Source organism: Mauremys mutica, chromosome 17 (genome assembly GCF_020497125.1).
Source record: "Mauremys mutica isolate MM-2020 ecotype Southern chromosome 17, ASM2049712v1, whole genome shotgun sequence".
Taxonomy (NCBI): Eukaryota; Metazoa; Chordata; order Testudines; family Geoemydidae; genus Mauremys; species Mauremys mutica.
In genome coordinates, this window is record NC_059088.1 from 9,958,372 (window position 1) to 9,972,795 (window position 14,424).

Consider the following 14,424-nt stretch of genomic DNA (forward strand, 5'->3'; position numbering starts at 1 on the left):
TGCCCGACGCCGGGCAGACGGGCCCGCTGCTCTGACGCGTCGCAGGTGCCCGACGCCGGGCCCGTTGCTCTGACGCGTCGCAGGTGCCCGACGCCGGGCAGACGGGCCCGCTGCTCTGACGCGTCGCAGGTGCCCGACGCCGGGCAGACGGGCCCGCTGCTCTGACGCGTCGCAGGTGCCCGACGCCGGGCAGACGGGCCCGTTGCTCTGACGCGTCGCAGGTGCCCGACGCCGGGCAGACGGGCCCGTTGCTCTGACGCGTCGCAGGTGCCCGACGCCGGGCAGACGGGCCCGCTGCTCTGACGCGTCGCAGGTGCCCGACGCCGGGCAGACGGGCCCGCTGCTCTGACGCGTCGCAGGTGACCGACGCCGGGCAGACGGGCCCGCTGCTCTGACGCGTCGCAGGTGCCCGACGCCGGGCCCGTTGCTCTGACGCGTCGCAGGTGCCCGACGCCGGGCCCGTTGCTCTGACACGTCGCAGGTGCCCAACGCCGGGCAGACGGGCCCGCCACTCTGACGCGTTGCAGGTGCCCGACGCCGGGCAGACGGGCCCGCTGCTCTGGTGCTTTGCGGGTGCGATACCAGGTGGATGGGCCCGTTAGTCAGATCTGGGGGTGGGGTGGGGGGTCCGCACGAGGTGCTCTGCCCCAATGCATCACTTCTCCGGGTGTTAACAAAATCCACCACAAAGTCAGTGCCCAGCTTGAAGCCCTCTTTATTAGCGGGGGTGGTGGGGGGAGGGCACAGCATGGAGGGTCCTCCCAGACAGAGGGGAGACCCTATGGCCATTGTGGGGGACCCCAATATGGGGTCAGAGCATCACATGCGGCAGGGTCAGTGGGAAAGGCAAAGGGGGCGTGAATGGGGGAGAGGAGAGATTCTTCTCTAAGGCTGGGGTGGATGAGACTTTGGGGAGGGAAGGAGATGAAGGGGGCAAGGACAGAAGGAGGGGGAGAGATGAAGGTGGGGGGAAGGATGGAGGGGGGTACAGAGAGAAGGAAGGAGGAGTGGGGGGAAGGAAGGAGGGAAGGAAGGGGGCAAGGAGGAGAGATGAAGGGGGGAGGAAGCAGGGGAGGAGGAGATGAAGGGCTCCGCTCCATGGGGCACTGGTTCAGGACTATGGCCCTGCCCTATGGTTCAGCCCCGCCCCGATCTTGCCCCATGGCATCGTGGGGGTGCATTCTCAGCCCCGGGCAGGCTGGGAGAGTCAAGGACTCCCCCCTCTCTAGTACCCCTGTCTGGCTGGGGGAGCTCTGGTGACTTGGGGGGGTCAGGACGGCTCTGCCCTCTGGGAGGGGGATGGGGGCCCAGCAGGGGCGTCCCGCCCGGACTCTCCCGCACCGCGCCTGGAGCCAGCGACCAAACAGCACCTCCAGGCTGCCCAGCAGGCCCCTCCTGCCCCGGGAGGCAGAGGGAGGGGGCCCCGGTGCGGCCCCCCAGCGCGGCGGCTCCTTGGGCGGCAGTCGCTCAGGCCAGCAGGCGGCTGTACTCCGAGAGCGCCGAGGATTTCTTCACCCCGTCCCAGATCCGGGCCGCGTAGTGGAACCTGCCGGGGGGTAGACAGCATGTGGGTCAGCCCTGCCTGCCGGGGAGAGCCCCCACCCCATCCCCGGGACATCGGGGCAGCCCTGCCTGCTGGGGAGAGCCCCCAGCCCATCCCCGGGACATCGGGGCCAGCCCTGCCTGCCAGGGAGAGCCCCCACCCCATCCCCGGGACATCGGGGCCAGCCCTGCCTGCGACAGGAGAGCCCCCACCCCATCCCCGGGACATCGGGGCCAGCCCTGCCTGCCAGGGAGAGCCCCCACCCCATCCCCGGGACATCGGGGCCAGCCCTGCCTGCGACAGGAGAGCCCCCACCCCATCCCCGGGACATCGGGGCCAGCCCTGCCTGCCAGGGGAGAGCCCCCACCCCATCCCCGGGACATCGGGGCCAGCCCTGCCTGCCGGGGAGAGCCCCCACCCCATCCCCGGGACATCGGGGCCAGCCCTGCCTGCCGGGGAGAGCCCCCACCCCATCCCCGGGACATCGGGGCCAGCCCTGCCTGCCGGGGAGAGCCCCCACCCCATCCCCTGCAGCACAGCACCCCCTAGGACATCGGGGGCATTGGGGCTGGCACTGACTGCCAGGGGAGAGCCCCCACCCCACCCGCTGCAGTACATCCCCAAACTTACTTACCCATAATCCTTTGCCCCATAATCACCTACCCAACCTCCCTACCCAGAATCCCCTGCTCCCTCGGCCGTATCCGGCCCCTCACCAGTTCTTCTCCGTCAGGATGGTGTGGGAGAGCTGGGGCCGCGCCATAGACATGATCTGGCTGCGCAGCTTGGCCATGAGCGACTGGAAGCTGGGGTGCCCCTTGTACCCGGGCAGCAGGGAGAAGAGGGGGCCGCCCCCAGGAGCTGCAGGCACAAGGGGGGAGAGGATGAAAATAGGGCTGCCCTGAGGGCCGCAGGGGGGCAGAGGAGGGCACCGCGCTCAGGGACCGCAAGGGGGCACAGGACAGCGCCGCCCTAGAGGCCACGCCCCAGGCCTGCAGGCGCCTGCTCCCCAGCCCAGGGGGAGGAACACACACAGCTCCACCTAGGGCGGCACAGAGGGGCGGCAGGGTAGGAGGACTCCGGGGGCGGGATCCCAACTCCCTACCTGCTCTGGGGAACGTGTCGTCGGCGTCACTGTCCGCGAACGGCAGCAGGAAGAGATTCACCTCCGTGTCCAGGTAGTCGTAGGGGAGGCCAGGGAAGATGTTACACTCCAGCATGGAGAGAGTGCCTGAGAGACAGAGACACGTGGCACTAGGGGGCGCTGTGCTGCACGGGGTGGGGTGGGGCCTCTCCCCGGCAGGGCTGGCCCCGATGCCCCTGGGCGGCACTAGGGGGCGCTGTGTTACTTTTGAGGTGAGAATCACCCCCAAGCTTCCAGCCATTCCTGGTCATTCCAAATCCCCCAGCACTTTCCCCTGCAGGAGCTGGGCCATTAGCTCTGCGTCCTGGAACCCAGGCGTCCGGGGCCCCGTTCACCCCACCCCCGCGCGGGGGGGAGCCGGCAGGGAAGGCTTACCCTTGTATTTCAGGTGCGAGTGCATCATGATTTTATCGATAACCACGTGCATCTGCTTCAGGTTCCGGGGACAGAAATTCTCCCGCTTGGCCTTGTTCTGCAGGAAAACTGGAGCAAGGGGCAGAGACGCCCGGGGGGGGCGGGGGGGGGGGGAATTCAGCCTGGACATCACTGCACAGACCAACCCCTGCTAGAATAACCTGGCCCCAAATCACCAACGGAGCGCTAGGGGGCGCTGTGCTATGTGAGCAGAGTGGGGGCTCTCTCCTGGCAGTCAAGGCTGGCCCCGATGGCACGGGGCGGGCGCTGTGCTGCAAGGAGTGGTGTGGGGGTCCTCTCCCCTGGCAGTCAGGGCTGGTCCCAATACCCCAGGCTGGCACTAGGGGGCGCTGTGCTGCAGGGAGCAGGGTGGGGGGGCTCTCCCCTGGCAGTCAGGGCTGGCCCCGATACCCCAGGCTGGCGCTAGGGGGCGCTGTGCTGCAGGGAGCAGGATGGGGGGGTCTCTCCCTTGGCAGTCAGGGCTGGCCCCGATACCCCAGGCTGGCGCTAGGGGGCGCTGTGCGGCAGGGAGCAGGGTGGGGGGTCTCTCCCTTGGCAGTCAGAGCTGGCCCCGATGCCCCAGGCTGGCGCTAGGGGGCGCTGTGCGGCAGGGGGCAGCGGCTGCTCACCGACGTGGGGATAATACTCCGTGCCCTCGTCGGCGCCCGAGGAGCCAGTGGACTCGTGGCTGGGGGAGGGCGTGGAGGGTTTCACCATCTCGGCCGTCTGCAGGAACCTGCCGTGGGGACATGGGGAGCTGCGGTTAGTGGGGAGCTGGGGGGCCATGGGGCCATTTAGTGCCTGTGGGAGGGGCAGGGGAGGTCCCCTGACCCTGCTGGGAATGGGGCTGAGACCTGGCAAACTTGATTCACACATGAATTGCTGAGCCCAGAGCCCATCCCCCAAAACAGCCTGGGGCCAGATCAGAGCCGGTGCCCCCTAGAGGGGAAAGACCCCGTGCCCCATTCCCCACCCTCCTGAGCCAGCCAGTCCCAGCCCTGGGGGCAGATCAGAGCCAGTGCCCGCTAGAGGGGACAGACCCCGTGTCCCATTTCCCATCCACACACCCCAAGCCAGCCAGTCCCAGCCCTGGGGCGGGAGGGAAGCCAGCGCCCCCCAGGTGGAAAGACCCCGTGTCCCATTCCCCACCCTCCTGAGCCAGCCAGTCCCAGCCCTGGGGCTGGATAGGAGCCAGCGCCCCCCAAGGGGAAGGGCCCCATGCCCCACCCTGCTAGGGCCTTGCTCACCTGTACAGACTGAGGTCGGTGAACCAGTCCTGCACCACGATGACCACGTGGCAGACGGTGAAGAGAAAGGCCGCGATCTGCAGGGACTGCGGGGAGCAGAGCAGCTGTCAAAGGAGGAGTCTCCCCCCAGGGCCTGGCCAGCAAAGCGAATCCCCCCCCCCCCCCCAATAGTAGCAACCAATCACTGCTGTGTATCCCACTACCCCCCACCTCCATCCCCCCCACCCTGGGGCCAGATCGGAGCCAGCGCCCCCTAGACAGGCAAGACCCCCTGTCCCGTTCCCCGGCCCCCAGAGCCAGCCAGCCCCCACCCTGGGGCCGGATCGGAGCCAGCGCCCCCCATTCCTCGTCCCAGTGAGCCAGCCAGTGCCCGCCCTGGGGCCGGACGGGAGGTGGGGGGCAGCAGCCTACCTGCATCTCCACGTAGGTGTGGGGCAGGTTGTACTCGGGGGGCAGCTTGCGGTCGTTGTTGATGAGATGGTCCAGGATGGAAGGGCTGAGAATCGGCTGGAGGGAGACACGGGGCAGGGAGCGTTACAGCGTCTGACTGTCCCGAGCCGAGCGAGGTGCTCACAGGGACACACACACACGGAGCAGGGCTCGTCCCCGCCAGCAGGGGGCGACACACACACAGTGGGAATCACCCCACTGTAACCCTGCCTTGGCCAATGTGGGAATCCACCCACAGCCCGTAGCGATCCCCCATTGCTACAGAGCCAGCCAGCCCCACCCTGCCACCAATCAGCCCCCATCGACCGATGTGCCACACAGACCCCCTACTGCTCCCGGCCCAGGGGCCTCGTCCGGCACAAGGGGTCAGTCCTGAGAGTCGAACTCAGCTGGGCCGGCCCGGACCAGCTTCCGCAGGCCCAGCCGTCACAGATGGTGGAGTCATGTGGTGCTGCCCCCTGGTGGCCAGGGGCGGTATCGCACCAGGATCTCCATGCCCATTGCCACCAGAGGGGTGGCTGTGAGGGGGGTGCCCCCTGGAGAAGGGGGCGGGCAGGGACCTGGGTGTCGAGGAAGATGATGCGCTCCTGGGTGATGAAGAAGTCGATGCCGCTGGTCTGGTTCCCCCCACGCTCCTTGATCTCCTGGCTCTGGGTGCGGAACACGTAGGCCCTGGGATGGGAGTGGGGGGGGAAGAGAAGGGTCAGTAGGGATTGGGGGAGGAAATATGTGCCCCCTTGACCTGCTTCTTAATGCCCATCCCCCACCCAACACCCCTCAACATCCCACCTTCTCCCCAAACACTTGCCACTGCCCCTACTGCCGGTGCCCCCCCCAGACCCACATCCACCACCCACCCACCTTCCCCCCTCCATCCCACCCCAACTTCCCCCTTCCCCTTCATGCCCCGGCCACTCAGCATTCACGCCCATCTCCCCTGACCCCGTGCCAGCCCCCTCCCACCCCACATACCTTTGATCTTCTTCCGGCTGGTTAGCCGACAGCAGAGACATCAGCATGGATTTGCCGGTGCCCTGTAATCCCAGCACCCCGACCACCAGCACGTCGGTCTGGTCCAGCAGGTACTGCCGAGGAGAGAGAGCTCAGTGACTGCCGGCTCCCTGAGAACCCAGGAGTCCTGTGGAGCAGCAGTACAAGAGCAGGGACCAGCTGGCTCAAGGGGGCGGGGAAATGGGGCCTTTCCCCATTGGGGCCTTTCCCCAGACAGGATCTGGCTGGCTGGGAACTGCGGGGGGGGGAGAGCAGGGAATGGGGCCTGGGGCCTTTCCCTGTAGGGGCCGCCGGCTCTGATCTGGCCTCACTAGCAGGGCCCGGGGAGGGCAGGGGTCGCGGGGAGGATCTCTGTGGGTGGGGGGCGTCCCGGGGGCCAGGTACCTCGATGGCGCTGTCACACCAGTTCATCTGATCGTCCACCAGCTTGATGCTGTGCTTCATCTTCTCCGGGGCCAGCAGCTTTGCCTGGCCCACCACGGCTGGGGGAGGGACCAAGAGACGGGGCTCAGAGAGGCTGACAGCCCGGCCGGGGGCTTAGCTACCTGCTGCTCTAACCCGCTGGAGAGAGAACCCAGGCGTCCTGGCTCCCAGCTGCCTGGAGGCTGGCCCCACAGCCCAGCAGGGAGGGGTTGGCTGCCATCTGGTGGCGCGCACTGGTAACTACATGCATATTAAAGGGCATCCGGTTCTCTTCCCACATCCCACCCCCGTGGGGCTACAACCCCCTGCCCCTTTCCTCCTCCTCCCCCCCTTCCTCCTAGCCCAGCCCCCGCAGCGGGTACTCACGGTCCATGGTGCTGCTGGACGCCGCGGATCCCATGCCCCGGTTCTGGATCTGGTAGACGGGTTGCGTGGGGCGCTGTCCCTCCTTCTCCCCCTTGGCAGCAGCTGTGGGGAGCTGGGCAGCCCCCTCCGACGCCCCCGCTGGGCCTTTGCCTTCCTCCCGCGACTTCATCAGCACGATGGGCTTCTCCATGGGGGGCGGGGCAGTGGCGGGTGGGGCTGGAGCTGGGGCAGGGGCCAGCTTGGACTGCGGGGAGAATGAGGCTGGTAGAGACCCCATGTCCCATCCCCAAGCTGAGGACAGAACCCAGGAGTCCTGACTCCCACCCTGCCCTGCTCTAAGCACTAGACCCCTCTCCCCCCCTCAAGTTGGGATAGAACCCAGGAGTCCTGCTGCCCAGCCCCCCTGCTCTAACCACTAGACCCCACTCCCCTCCCAGAGCTGGGATAGAACCCAGGAGTCCTGACCAAGGTCTGCCCAGCTCATTTACTCTTACCGGACTCACATATCCTGCAAATGGTTAAGAAGCGGTTGTGAGACACCCTTGCTCGGCGGCTGCTCTGTATAGTAGCTAATAGCCTACTGCTGCTGCCTGCTGACAGAGTAACTCCTTTAGCTTCACGTGGAGGATACCAGCTCTACTACAGCTGCCTGCTGACGAAGCCACTCCTTTAGCTGAAGCAGCAGAGTCCTGTGGGCTGGCACTGCTGGTGGTGGGTTCTATCCCCACTGTTGGTGGGGGTCACACACACAGGGGGTGGGTGTGACAGGCCCGAGGGGGCAGCGTCCTTCCCATGTGGGTCTTACCCTCTCAGCGGGCGGCTTGGCCAGGATGATGGGCGTCTTCTGCATCACGGACCCGACCGGCTCCTCCGCAGGCTCCTGGGGGAGAGATCAGAGCGGGGTGAGGGGGGGCTCCCCGCGTGGCCCCTTCCCCACCCCGCAGCCCCTCCCCTGCCCCGTCACTCACCCGGCGCTCGCGGTCCCAGGGGCCGTAGTCACGCTCCCGGCCCGGCCCCGACAGGCTCTGGGGGCCGCCCGGGGGGCCCAGCTCCTTGTCGCGGTTCCAGCGGCGCCGGCGGTCGGGGCCGTACAGGCCGGGCTGGCTGTGCCCGGAATCCGACATGGCCGCCGCCTGCGGGGGGGCGAGAGTCACGTCAACCCCAGCGCGGCAGCGGAGGGGAGAGGAGGGGGGAGAATAAAACAGCACCAGGGGATTATTTCCCCAGTGGGGTGGAGGGATACTATACAAAGAGGCCATTAGGGACTATTTCCCTGGTATGGCGGACGGATACATATATGCGTGAGGCACACTCTTGGGGACTATTTCCCCACACTGCAGAGGGATATTACAGAAGAGACACTATCACTGGGGTCTATTTACTCGACATGGTGGAAGGGCACCAGGGTTATTTAACCAGCAAGACAAAGACAACGCAGGGAAGACAGGGCCTATTTTCTCTGCACTATTTATCCTGCCTGGCAGAAGGACGCTAGCACAGAAGGGCGGAAGGATACTGGAGAGGTGGTGAAGCCACCAGGGACTATTTATCCAGCCCAGTGGAGGAGCAAACCACCACAAGGAACTACTTAACCTGTGGAGCGGCAGGCCATGGGACTACTTTGCCAGCATGGTGGAGGGATACCATAGAGAAAAGTTGACAAGATGCATGGGGACCGGCCCGGGGGGGGGCAAGAGCCATTGAACCAAACTGCAAACGCTGGACATGATGGAAACCACGTCAAGCTGCTCCCCTAGTCCCAACACCTGTGTGGGGAACTATTTAGCCCATGTGGTGGAGGGATATTTAACCTGCTCTTAAGGCGCTGGGGTGTTATCAGGCCCGTGGGTATCAGCCCTGCGGGCGGATACGGGGCAGGAGGCTGCTGGGATACGCCCTGCTCAGCTGAGGGATTCTGGGCACCAGGGTTATGACCCCACCCCGAGGGGGACACCACTGGGATTATATACCCTGTGGAGGGATACAGAGAAGTGATAAGATATTATTTTACACGGCCTGCGGAGGAATATGGGGGCGGGCAGTGACCCCCCCCTTGGGCTATACCGCCCACAGATGGATACGGGGGGGGAGGGGTCACCCCAGGGCTATATGGACCGTGGAAGGATACAGGAGGGATGTGAGGTGTCATGCTAGGAGCTATATGGACCGTGGAGGGATACAGGGTGTGTGAGACATCACCCCCACACCACACGGCTATACGGCCCACACAGGGATATGGGGGAGGGGTCACCCCAGGGCTATATGGACCGTGGAAGGATACAGGAGGGATGTGAGATGTCATGCTAGGAGCTATATGGCCTGCGGAGGGATACAGCACCCCAGGGCTATATGGACCGTGGAAGGATACAGGAGGGATGTGAGGTGTCGTGCTAGGAGCTATATGGCCTGCGGAGGGATACAGGGTGTGTGAGACATCCCCTCCCCAGGGGTGATACAGAGGTGAAGGGTCACCCCAGGGCCATATCACCTGCGGAGGGATACAGGCTGGAGGTGAGATGTCACCCCTGGAGCTATACGGCCCATGGCAGGATGGGCAGAGGAGTGGAAGGCCTCACCCCAGAGGCTATAGGGCCCGCGGAGGGATACCGGGCACGGGAGGCCTCACCCCGCGGAGGGATACCGGGCGCTATATCAAATGGAAGCGGGTGGGGCAGAGGAGTGCGCACCCGCGGAGGGATACCGCCCTAGGTTATGAGGCTGTGAGATCTACATGCCCTGCGCGGGTCACCGGGCTGCGGGAAGAGGCCGCAGCGCCACATACCCGGCGGAGGATTAATCCCCAGGTAAAGGGAAGCCCGAACTAGCTACCCGCGGAGGGATACCTGACTGGGTAACTCGTCTCAACCGACCGCCCCTCGGAGGGATACCGGGAGTGTGACGCGTCACCCGGCGCTATTTACCCCGCCCCGCGGAACGATACCTGAGCGCTGGTGCTGAGAGCAGAAGCCGGGGCTGTCTCCCCGGTAACGGCGGAGGGATACCGGGCGGCTCACTGGGGCTGAGGTACCGTGCAGCGGCCGGGACGGGCTGCTGGGGAAGCCCGGCGGCGCGAACAGAGCATCTGGGCGCCGGCTTGGAACGAACCTGCTCGGCCACCGTTGTTTCCGAACGCGCCTGCGCGCGAGGGGGCGTGTCCAAAATGGCGGCTTCGCGCCCGCGCGTGCCGGTGAGGGCACATGCGCAGTGCTCTGGCATCGATAGAATAGACCCCTCTTAAGGGGCGTGGCCTCCAGTCAGAACGAGGCTAGAAGTGGCGAGGGGGGATACAGTGGTGCGCATGCGCACGGAGCTGGGACGCCTGGGTTCTCTGCCCGGCTCTGGGAGCGGGGCGGGACCCAGGGGTTGGAGCAGGGGGCGGAGCCAGGACGCCTGGGTTCTCTCCTGGCTCGTGGTAGACCCGGCTCCTGGTGCCTCAGTTTCCCCCGCCGCCCAGCGCTGGGGGGGGCGATAATTAGCGGGAGACAAATAACCCCGAGCAGGGACCCGCCCCCAGGCTGGGCCCGGCGGGGAAAGACTGAGCGGCCCCCGGGACCCCCCCCCCCCCAGCTACTGACCTGTCCCTGCGCCGCGCCCGCGTGTCTCCGCCGGCCCCTCCCCACAGCCCCCCCGCCCCCCTCCCCACACTGACCCCCTGCCCCTTCCCTCTCCCTGCATTGACCCCCAGCCCCCTCCCCCCAACCCCCCCGCCCCCCCCGCCCCCTTCCCTCTCCCCGCACTGACCCCCCGCCCCCTCCGCCCCCCTCCCCGCACTGACCCCCCGCCCCCTCCCCACAGCCCCCCGCCCCCTTCCCCGCACTGACCCCCCGCCCCCTCCCCACAACCCCCACCGCCCCCTCCGCCCCCCTCCCTGCACTGACCCCCCGCCCCCTCCCCACAACCCTCCTCCCTGGCCCCCTCCCCTCCAACTGCGGCACCTTCCCTGTACCAGCCAAACAGGCCACAGTGTCCCTCCTCCCACCCCGCAGCTCTGGGCCATTTAAAGCCCGCGGCTCATGGCGGGGGGGGGGGGTGGAACTACACTTCCCAGCATCCCCCTGTGCGCCCCGCCCCCCCCCCGGGCTGCCAGCTTCCGGGCTAACCGGCTGGCTGGGGCGGGGGAAGGGGCCGTAGGGAGCCGCCCCCCCTCCCACGGGGTGTTTGGGAGCCAGCGAGGACCATGCACGAGCGGGTCCCGGGCTGGGTGTCTGCACCCCGGGCCAGGCAAGTACCCCCAGGCTGGCAGCCCAGGCCCTGGGCAGCCCCGCCCCTGCCCCCGCTCTACCCACTAGACCTCACTCCCCACCCCTCCAACCCCGTGCCCGTGAAAACTGAGCTCTGCTTTCTCCAGCCTTCGCAGGACTCCTGGGTTCTCTCCCTGGCTCTGGAGTCTAGTGGTTAGAGCAGAGGGCCTGGGAGCCAGGACTCCTGGGTTCTCTCCCTGGCTCTGGAAGGGGACTGGGGTCTAGTGGTTAGAGCAGAGGGAGCCAGGACTCCTGGGTTCTACCCTCTACTCCACCACAGATACTCTGCGACCATGTGCGTGTCCCTGCTTGTGTGCCTCAGTTTCTCCCTCCTCCCCCCACTGGAGGCAGCAGGCCGCTGTGTGCTCATGAAGTCCTGTCAGGGCGGCGGGGGGCGCGGGTGCTGCTGCCGATCCACTCAGGGTGCTCCCCGCTTTGCTTCCAGGCAGCCATGGACCCGGTGCCGGCAATGGAGGTTGGGGCCGAGATTGAAGTGACTGAAGACGGCGTGTTGGAGGAGCTGCCACTGCGGCTGGTACGTCCCGGCGCCTGTGTCTGAGCAGCAGGTGCTCCGGCTTGGGCGGGAGATGCTGCCATCTCGGGGGTGGGGCAGAGGCTGTTTATACAGGACCCCTCACCCAGCCGTGAGATGCGCTGCCTCTGGAGAGGGGGGGGGGGCGGAGACTGCTTAACAGTTTGAGACAGGAAGTGCATGAACCTTGCCTACGTGACTGTCATTTTAGGGTGGGTAGTTTTGGGCTGGACTCAGAACTTTCCTCCGCTTCCTGTTCATTTTGGGGGGACTCTGTAGAGAATTTGATGTGCTTCAGGGGGTGAGATGGGGGGATTTCCCCTGGCAGTGAGGGCTGCCCCCCCCTGGCAGCAATAGGGGCACTGTGCTGCAGGAGGTGGGGAACCCTGAGTCAGGGCTGGCCCCGGTTCCCCAGTGTGTCAGTAGGGGGCGCGCCCCCCACTTATCCCCATTTCATCCCCCCAGGAGAACGCTAAGAACTGCCTCTCATGGGAAGGCCTGGAACCCTCCAGCAGCGATGACGACGGGGAGACCACCGCCCCCACCTCCCTGCCCCCCTTGCGCCGGCCCCTGGCGCCAAACCTGCTGGCTGCCCCCTTCGCCACCAAATCCCTGCCTCGGGAGAACATCATTGTCCCCTTCCGCCCGGGGCCGGCCGCCGCCCCGGGGACCCAGGCGTTCGGGGCCTACCAGTGCCAGGAGTGCCGCCAGGTCTTCGTGGAGGAGTGGCACTACCTCCAGCACGCCCAGGAGCATGCCCAGGAGCTGGCCCGGCGGCCCCGACCGGCCCTGCCCCGGAGGAAGCAGCGCTGCCCGGAGTGCGGAAAGAGATTCTCCCACCAGTCCCGCTTCAGCAGACACGTCAAGTGGCACCTCAAGCTGGCGCAGGCGGGCATCCGGGTGCAGCGGAGACGGGGGGCCCGGCCCTGCTCCCTCACCTCCTATGTCTACCAGCCGCCGGGCACCGGGAAGAACCAGGCGGGTTCTGGGGATGTCCCCTGCCCACCGCCCAGCTGGGAGGGTTCGCCCGGCCTCAGGAAGCAGCAGGGTGGGGCCCGCCCTGGGAGGCGTGTGGGGCAGACGAAGGGGCGTCAGGTGTCCGAGGCCCGGACAGCGAGCAAGGAGCAGGGCACAGAAGGGCCCAAAGGGACCCGGCAGCGTAGACCGACTCTGGGCCGGGAGTTCAGCCTGCCTAGGCCAGTTGGCATGAGTCCTACCCAGCCAATGAATATGGAGGACGAGGGGCGGGTGGCCATCTTGGACAGCAAGGTTGTCATGAGTCCGCCACAGCCAATGAATGGCCAGGTTGGCGGGAGCGTGCTTCAGGCGGCCATCTTGGACAGCCAAATTGGCGGGAGCACGTTTCAGGCAGCCATCTTGGATGGCCAGGTTGGTGGGAGCGCTCTCAGGACACTCGTCATCAATACTGAGGAGCAGGCGGCCATCTTGGATGGCCAGATTGACGGGAGCCCTCTCAGGACGCTGGTCATCAATACTGAGGAGCAAGCGGCCATCTTGGAGAGCCTGGTTAGTGGGAGTCCCTCACCGCCGGTGCACCTCAAGGAGGAGGCGGCCATCTTGGCTAGCCTAGTGGGCGCCAGCCCTCTCCACTCTTTCCGGACTGTGGTGGTGGGAGCTGAGGAGCCGGCGGCCATCTTGGAAGGCCAAGTTGGCGTGAGTCCCCTCCACCCCATGCCCCTGCGGGCCGAGGAGCTCCCACCCTCGTTGTTCCTGGAAGCCGATCCCGGCCTCAGCACGGCGGTGGATGCGGTGACCCTCCGCCTGGTCCCGTTGCTCCCTGACCCCCAGGGGCTCGTCCCGTGGGGCGGCCAGATGGTGGGGGAGCTTCCCGACGAGGCCGGAGACGTTCAGCCCACGGCTTTCCAGCTCACGGGCTACCTCCCGCCGCTCAACCAACAGTGCCGCCCCCCAGGCCCGCTCAAACTTCCCCCCTCTCCGCGGGCCCCGCTGCTCCTCCACCTGGTGCCCACCCACCCTGGCGAGCTGCCCCAGGTGCTGGAGCTGGAGTACACGCCGGGCGGTGGGCTGGCAGCGGAGCCCTGGCCCGGGGGGGTGGCACCAGACGCCGGGGACGACTTTATCGTGGTGGAGCTGGAGGCGGACGCCGGCGGGCGGGAGGAGGTGGTGGCCGGCCAGCCCGGCACTGCAGGGCCTGAGAGCTCCTTGGACGCCAGTGGGCGCCGGCACTTCTGGTGCCCGGACTGCGGGGTGCGCTACGGCCGGGCGGCCCAGCTCCGCTCCCACCGCCGGGGGCCGGGGCGCCGGCTGTGCGGCTGCGGCCGGCCCTTCCGGAGCCTCCTCCACCTTCTGCGGCACCAGCTCTGGCAGCTGGAGGGCGCCGCCTTCCTCTGCGCCGCCTGTGGGGAGGCGCTGAAGGGGCGCCGGGCACTGGGCCGCCATGGGGGGCAGCACCCCGGCGCCCCCTGCTTCCGCTGTCCCTGTGGGGCGGGCTTCCAGCGCCTGCCCCGCTACCTCTGGCACCGGATCCGGAACCAGCCGCCCGGCCTGGGCGTCTACAGCCTGGACAGCTTCCTCAGCCCGGCCTGAGCGGGGCCGCACGGGGCCTGTGCCCTCCAGGGGGCGCCAGCTCCTACCCGGCCTCCTGGAGGGCAGGGAATGGGGCACGGGGCCTTTCCCCTCTAGGGGGCGCTGGCTCCCACCCGGCCCCATGGCAGGGACTGGCTGGTTCATGGGAGGCAGGGAATGGGGCACGGGGCCTTCCCCTCTAGGGGGCGCTGCTGGTTCATGGGAGGCAGGGAATGGGGCACGGGGCCTTCCCCTCTAGGGGGCGCTGGCTCCCACCCGGCCCCATGGCAGGGACTGGCTGGCTCATGGGAGGCAGGGAATGGGGCACGGGGCCTTCCCCTCTAGGGGGCGCTGGCTCCCACCCGGCCCCATGGCAGGGACTGGCTGGCTCATGGGAGGCAGGGAATGGGGCACGGGGCCTCTCCCCTCTAGGGGGCGCTGGCTCCCATCCTGGGTCTGGCTGGCGCTGAGTGACCTGATTCTTGTTCTAATTAGATTGTTCCTAA

At 67.2% G+C, this 14,424-nt stretch overlaps 2 protein-coding genes across 9 annotated transcripts; one reads left to right on the forward strand and one right to left on the reverse strand.

Annotated features, from left to right (window-relative positions):
* Positions 1 to 683: 683 nt before the first annotated feature.
* Positions 684 to 9,677, reverse strand: SMG9 (SMG9 nonsense mediated mRNA decay factor). Of its 3 annotated transcripts, none has more exons than XM_044991834.1 (14): positions 9,540 to 9,677; positions 7,567 to 7,731; positions 7,404 to 7,478; positions 6,599 to 6,842; positions 6,194 to 6,291; positions 5,771 to 5,883; positions 5,359 to 5,470; positions 4,760 to 4,855; positions 4,349 to 4,434; positions 3,731 to 3,837; positions 3,063 to 3,170; positions 2,649 to 2,774; positions 2,260 to 2,404; positions 684 to 1,546 (listed from the first exon to the last, which is right to left on the reverse strand). In XM_044991834.1, exons 2-14 carry the CDS (start codon positions 7,720 to 7,722, stop codon positions 1,468 to 1,470), a joined length of 1,545 nt encoding a protein of 514 aa, XP_044847769.1. In that variant the 5' UTR covers positions 7,723 to 7,731; positions 9,540 to 9,677; the 3' UTR covers positions 684 to 1,467. The 3 variants fall into 3 exon arrangements, with proteins under 3 accessions (XP_044847769.1, XP_044847770.1, XP_044847771.1); XM_044991835.1 differs by lacking the exon at positions 9,540 to 9,677 and adding an exon at positions 9,442 to 9,464; XM_044991836.1 differs by lacking the exon at positions 684 to 1,546 and having other exon boundaries at positions 2,256 to 2,404.
* Positions 9,427 to 14,082, forward strand: LOC123352094. Of its 6 annotated transcripts, none has more exons than XM_044991830.1 (3): positions 9,427 to 9,622; positions 11,285 to 11,374; positions 11,837 to 14,082. In XM_044991830.1, exons 2-3 carry the CDS (start codon positions 11,291 to 11,293, stop codon positions 13,937 to 13,939), a joined length of 2,187 nt encoding a protein of 728 aa, XP_044847765.1. In that variant the 5' UTR covers positions 9,427 to 9,622; positions 11,285 to 11,290; the 3' UTR covers positions 13,940 to 14,082. The 6 variants fall into 6 exon arrangements, with proteins under 6 accessions (XP_044847765.1, XP_044847768.1, XP_044847764.1 ...); XM_044991833.1 differs by having other exon boundaries at positions 11,289 to 11,374; XM_044991829.1 differs by lacking the exon at positions 9,427 to 9,622 and adding an exon at positions 9,663 to 9,785.
* Positions 14,083 to 14,424: the final 342 nt, after the last annotated feature.